Source organism: Cariama cristata, unplaced genomic scaffold (assembly GCF_000690535.1).
Source record: "Cariama cristata isolate BGI_N322 unplaced genomic scaffold, ASM69053v1 scaffold27593, whole genome shotgun sequence".
Classification (NCBI taxonomy): Eukaryota; Metazoa; Chordata; class Aves; order Cariamiformes; family Cariamidae; genus Cariama; species Cariama cristata.
In genome coordinates, this window is record NW_009607074.1 from 9,471 (window position 1) to 16,174 (window position 6,704).

Genomic DNA, 6,704 nt, shown 5'->3' on the forward strand with positions numbered 1-6,704 from the left:
ATCGAAGTCTGCTTGAGAGCAGAGCACAGGACTGCTCTGTGTGCAGCTCTGCAGTGAAGCAAAGCTCAGGGTTTGGGCAGGGAGACTCAAACGGGCAACAGTTTTTAATGTTCAGTTGTTATGTGGCTATTGATGGAGGAGAAGCATCCGCAGAAGCTCCTCAACTCTCAGAACTCTGTCAGGTTTTCAAATAAACTTGATCTTCATGTCAGGGAGCTGACACCTAAGCCCAGGTTTGAGAGGAATTTGTTGTCTTTCACTGTCTCCACACACATCTCACACCACAGCACACCACTCACAAAGCCCTTCCATGCTCTAGGAAGCCACACAGAAGCAATGTGCCACGTGGAGAAGGATCCCAGCAATCCTAAGAACCGTGGAAGGGACAAACACACAGATCTGCTTATCAGAGCACAGAAGTTCAAACACTACTAATGGGCGACAAGAAACAGGTGCACCGTCAGCCTTGTGCTGCTCTCAGTGGAAACCTGAGCATCAAAAGTTATCCTCACACAGAAAGATGGAAAAGAGGGTTTCCAGGGACAGCAGCAGCACGCTTTTTAAAAAGCAAACAACAAAGAAAGAAAACCCACTCATAGCAGCAGACGAGAAGCCCATGCTACCAAGAACCAGGCTTCTGTGGAACAAGATTAGGAACCAGGGTTGATTTCCTCACAAAACATGTTTCTGGGGGGCTTTACTTCATCAGTGGTTCCTCACACTCACCTCCTCACGGAGTTCCTTCATCCTCTCCTCAAAGTCATAGTCCTTCTGCTTCTCCTCCATCTTCTTCTTGTTCACCTCAAAGCGTTTCTTCACCTGGTCCAGCGTGGAGCGCTCCACCCGCATAGACATGCCCAGATTTCTCTGGTCTAGAAAACAGTGGAATCAGCTGTGTTCAGCAATAGTCACAGCCATTCATGGTCTGCACATAGTCCCCGATTCCAATTTAAATATCTCAACACAGCAGCCTTTTCCTGCCTGTCATCTGTCCCCTCAAAGCAGCTTCCAGGGCCAGACTACACTCACACACAAGGCCACACGCCCTCAAGGCTCAGTGCTCCAACCTGACCTAACCGCACCGACTCGCAGGCCACCCACGACTCGAAATGCAGGGAGCGGCATTGCCCCCCGTGTTCCCAAGCAGTAGAGCCTGGTACAGCTCAGCCTTCAAAGACTCCTCTCCACACCACGTCTCACCATGGATGTGCCAGGTAACCCACAGCCAGCTTGGGAAGTGTGACACTGCAGTGCCTCCTCCCACAGAGAGGTACACACTTTCTGTCCTCATCTGGTCCCACGTTCCTATGCAGACTGGGATTTCTGATGTCGGAAGGGATGGGCTTTAGGCGGACACCACAACCTAAATCAGCCAGCAACTACAACAATCTGTACATTACTTGTAACAAGAAGAGCGCAGCCTATTCTTTTAAGGTTCCCTATTAGGATGCTCCCCATCATGTTGGTGTTCTGATGCTTCAGGAAATGTAATCTTGAACTAGTGGGAAAAAAACAAAAAAAAAGGGTGGAGTGTTGAAAATGGAGCCAGAATAAAACTGACAGGCTGGCATCTCTCAGCTGTGGGAGAAGCTAAACAAGACATCAGTGGCACTCAGTTAGAGATCCTGATTATGCAGGACATTTCTAGCTAAAGCAGACATGAAATATTAAGCCAGGTCTCTGATTCAGTGGCTCTTTAGAGCAGATTCCCAGGTTTCTGCTCATGAATAAGCTTAGGTTGAAGGGGCCACCCTCGGCAATGTCTCCAACCTGCATTGCCTGGTGGATCCAGCCTGTTGACTCCAGCAGCCGGGCACAGGTTTGTCCCAGGGACACAGCAGCACTTGGAAGCTCAAACTACACACCAGGAATTAGTAAGAGGGCTGCCAAGAACAAGCAGGTTTCAGTCAGATTTATGGACTGGATCAGAAGCTCCCAAACTTACTCTGTAAATTATATTGTACTGAAGAGCTATGCATCAACCTCTTTCCAACCCTTCACCTCAGGCCCATGCACAAAGTCATGCCAGGATTTTTGATTCCAGATTGTCTCATATCAACTTATTGCTAAAATCTCCCAATATGACAAACAAGGCACTTCAGTGTCCTCCTCCCATTCGCAGAAAAGCACAGGGCTTTAACACATTGGGTTTTCTTTTCCTAGGTGCAACAAACTGGCCGTGAGGTCCTCTTCTGAACCCCCCATTTCTCAAAGGTTCAAACAGCCAAGTGTGCAGGTCTGGATCGCATACATCGCTGCCTTTTGGTAAAGGGGCCATTTGTTGACTTCCACAGGGAGCCAAAATCACCTTCAGGAGCAGAAAACGTGGCAAGAGTGTGTCAGTGCGTCCTGCTGCTCTTTTACTTTCTTCACTTTCTCCACTCTCTGAATGTGTCAAGGAGAAGCAACGCCCAGTTGTGAAATGAGAGTCAGTTCAACAAGGGTAGAGTCCTCTTTTTCAAGTTAAACACAGTAAGGGAACAGACTGATAAACTGGGAATTTTTTTCTCTTGTCTTTATCTAGGCATAAGTTAACTGCATCATTACAGCAACGAAGAGAAAAGTCAGTGATAGGTACAGGACAATTAACACCACCACCCTGCTGGAACCAACTCTAGAGTCAAACTGCCCCACTCCTGTCTCGGCTCATCCTCAGCAAACCACAGTCTCTGCCCTTGTAAACTCTGATCCATACTCTGGAGCTCAGGGACCAGCTATTTTTTGAGCTTCATACTCAACTTCTACAAAGAGAAGTTTCCAATCCAAAAACGGGCTAGTCCCATACCTTTTACTTAGATAAGAACTTCTTGAAAGTTTCAGTGCTGTAAAAAAGTCTCTCCCCAGATTTTCAAAGGAGACATCAGGATCTGCTGACTCTGGGCTTCTCGCAGGGTAGACACTCTGAGTGGGAAAATACGTCCACCTAACCAGAGTAAACCAATCACTATTTCTTCTGGGCTTAGTCCATGAAAATGGTCCAGCACCTTGGATGGCGCCAGGAGATAAAGGCACCTCCACAGCTCTCATGAGCAAACACTGCTTACATCCTGATCTCCAAAGCACATTTTGATCCACATATAAATGTCTGGCCCTCAGACACTGGTGATGCACAAAGGGAACAGTCCAGAGCATTGCAGCAGCCCTCCAACTCAACCAACCCTCCAACAAGGCAGAAAAATTATCCTTACGTTTTTTGCCATTGATGTGATCCAAGAAGTTAATCGAGTCTTTCACCACACAGTCGCATACGTTACAGTAATATCTGGCAGGAGAAAGAGAAAAAATTAACTCCAAAGCATGAGACAAACCTCATCTCACAGAACAACTATTTGAGATAATCTACAATGTGAAATCTGCATGTCACTTGAGATATGGGTCCTTTCTCCACAGCAAGAGGGAAGCTACTTCCTTTACAGGGAGCCCCAGTGAAAAGAAATGTGCAAGGGCACACCCCAGGATTGACAGAGCTGCCCGGGTTGGGTACTGCAGGCACCAACCCTTATGCCGACGTCACTCTGACAGATGACAGAAACTAAATTATGAGCTGATCTGTAATGCATCAGCCACAGTATCTTCCCCTTCCAGTCACAACCAACAGGGTGGAATGGACTCTGTGACACTGCAGGGCTGGCGATGCAGCCCAGGTTTCTGCACTGCAGCCTGCTGAAGGCTCTCACCTGGCTGCAAGGTTAAGTTCTCCCATCCCTATCACCTCACAGGAGCAACTCCCTGATTTATACAGCAGTGGTTTCTGCCCATCTTTTCAAAAACCCAGCCAGGGCCTGCATTTCCACCCCTGGATGCTGTTCAGGGCTGCACATCTCCCTAGCGCTGCTGGCTATTAGGCTATGACAGTAAGACACTAACAGGCTTACTCTTGAGATGGTACAAACTCAATGCATTCTTTTCAAACTCTTGACAGCTTAGGATGAGCTAAGAATCCTTTCAGCCTTTGGCTGAACACAATCCATACAAACTGTGGCCAAACATCATTCCTAAGGACAGGTATCTGGATGTTTCTCTCATTCCCAGTGCAGATATCCAAACCAGAAACTCAAATCAACAGCAGACAGAGACTCACTGCATGTGGGCCTCGTGGCTAAAGAAACTCAAGCAGGCAGCAGAGATCTGCTTCAGTTGTTTCTAGAGATGGGCAACACTGATATCAAGTATGAAGGGACTCAGCTTGCTGTGTCTCTTCGATACACTACCCCAGAAGACGCAGTTTAGATGTAATACAGTGCAGCACCATTGCACCAGGCACAAATCACAAGAGGAAATCACCTCCTGGTGCACCCTAAGGGCTCACTGCTGTATGACAGCCTCCAGTGTCACCAGCACAACTCTGAGACTCCCAACAAAAAGACCACGACCTACCCTCCCATCTCTGACTGAGGGGTAGTTTTGGTGATGACAATGGTTTTCCCCAGCTTCGATTCCAGGTCCACTTTGTAGTCTCGGTGCCGCAGAAGTTCCCTTTTGACGGGCTGAGCTGGTTTGCCTACAACACAAGCAAAAAACCAAAGTGTTTATCAAAAAGGTCAAGCCAACATGCCAGATTTCACATTGCCCTTGATGAAGAGGGGCCTGCCGGTAACCTGGGAACTACTTGATTCATGCAGAAATGGAACCTTTTTTTTTTAAATCAGTAAAGGATATAATTTCCTCCTCACTATTTCCTGGTTCCTATTAGAACCAGGTAGATCTGTGAGGTATCCCCAGCTCTGACTTGGGTCATATTCTGAGATCTCCTTGTTTCCAGGGGTTGATTGTTCCTCTCCCTCCCCAAAGAATAGGTAAAAAGAGGCAAAGGTTCTCAGTAATTACTTTTGTCAAAAAAACATATTCACTGGTAACCATAGGAAAAAGGATGAGAGCAAGCCAGCCTTGAACTGCTGCTATTTCCCTTTGGGATTTCACTTCCAGCTGCTCTCTCTCTCTTAAACTCAAAGGGTTTGGGTGACTCACTGCCAAATGAGCAAAGCTTGCCTGGAGTCAGTACACTACGCACCATCTTTCTTTTCTCTCTCTTCTGTGAGCCGCTTCTCTGCAAGTTTCTCATATTCATCTTTGTCCCACTTTCGGCGGAAGTCCAAGTTCTTAGTCTGAGAAGGAAACAAAGTGTATTAACATTTATTATACAGTTTGACTAGCTCCGAGGGGAGACTGGGGAAACAGGTGGAATCACTTGGCCTGTGAGGTCACAGCAGTAAATTAGGGGCACTACGTTGTATCCCCATGTCCTCCGTTTTCATATCTAGGAATTAAGAATGTAGCTTAAGAGAATAACACTCAGGATGCCTAATTCTACTTCTTCTGGAAAGATTTCAAAACACTGAGAAAAGTTATGTGTTTATCTTAATAGCTCCTGAGATGATCACCCAGGTTTTCACTTTGAAAACCAGACACAAACGGGATTTAAACTGATTGATCTCAGACCTCAGAAGCATCACCTAACAAACACAGCACAATCATTAGCAGATTACACATACTTCTTCCAAAAGTCAATTAAACCCAAGTTGCAAATACCAGATGAGGAAGCCGTGAAAGACTACACGAGCTATAAGGAATTTGATTAAAATGCAGGAGTACGGAAGGCTGTGTATGCCTACTCTCAGCAGCATGTCTACACATTACAGAAATCAAAGCGCCAAATTTGCTATGAAATCATAGGAACTAGTATAGGTTTTTCAAGTGAGACGTGTACAAGCAAACCAGAAAAAGCTCTGAAAGCCCATCTGTCAAGTCAGGGTGTGGAGATACCAGGGAAGCACCTGTACGAAATGCATGGTAAGCTGTCCTGCTCCTGCAGCTTCACGCTGCAGACATGCAGGGAAGGCAAGAACCACCTCTGAGGCAGACTGGCCCTTCGGCAGCTCCCCACAGCACCCGAAACTGGCAGTGACAGGGTAAGGTGCGTGAGGAAAAGCTGAATTCAGGTGAAGCTAGCACTGAAGAATACAAAGACTATTCTTATCAGGGAGGATTTTTACCTAGTCACCAATGCTGAGGGCAGAAGAGACATCAATCCCTCTTCCATTCATGTCTACTCTCACCAAGCCAGCACAGCCTCTTCCCAGTGTCTGCCTCATCTGCAGTTAAGGCTCCCGCACCTGGTATTGGTCACAGCTTATAATTCAGACACTTCTTTACTTTCTTGGGAAGATAACTCTCGGTTGGTTAGAAAGCTGCATTTCACTTGGCACGGCAGTGAGCGGCTCTCAGTTTCATATTAAAAAAAGGACGGATGCATTTTAAAACCCCTCTGGGAAAGAAGGACCCCCACACACCCCACCTCCTTCTCCGTTCAGCCAAATCAAGAATCCAATCACAATCCAAAGGAAATAAATCCCATTTGAAGCTATAGCTGCAGCACAGTCATTTAATGTTTTCTCCTCGGGCAATCCTTCAAATGGAATGAACAACTACTGATAGGAATGAAAATGCCTTAGGGAGGCATAGAAAAATTCTCATTTATTCCCAGAGCTTCTTAAGCACTTTAAGCATGTCATAACAGGTTTTATTAACCACCCTGAGCAAAAGAAAAGAAAATATCACGGAGTGTAAATTAACGTTTGGGGGTATTTTCCAGAATCTAGACTCCCCTGCATACCAGCGCATTATCACAAATCATAGCTGCTGGGAGCCTGGAGAGGAGGCGATTTACTTGCTGCTTCACTCTCCTGTTCTAATAAAAGGGAAAG

General features: G+C 46.4%; 1 protein-coding gene across 1 annotated transcript in view; it reads right to left on the reverse strand.

The window, feature by feature from the left end:
• Window positions 1-5,105, reverse strand: part of ZMAT2 (zinc finger, matrin-type 2) — a gene marked incomplete at its 5' end in the record, with an annotated part of 6,547 nt that extends 1,442 nt beyond the window's left edge. The window contains 4 exons of the mRNA XM_009696599.1: window positions 727-872; window positions 3,189-3,262; window positions 4,378-4,501; window positions 5,012-5,105. Of these exons, the coding sequence (XP_009694901.1) occupies window positions 727-872; window positions 3,189-3,262; window positions 4,378-4,501; window positions 5,012-5,105 (438 nt within the window). The remainder of the gene's footprint in view (window positions 1-726; window positions 873-3,188; window positions 3,263-4,377; window positions 4,502-5,011) is intronic.
• Between the last annotated feature and the right edge of the window lie 1,599 nt (window positions 5,106-6,704).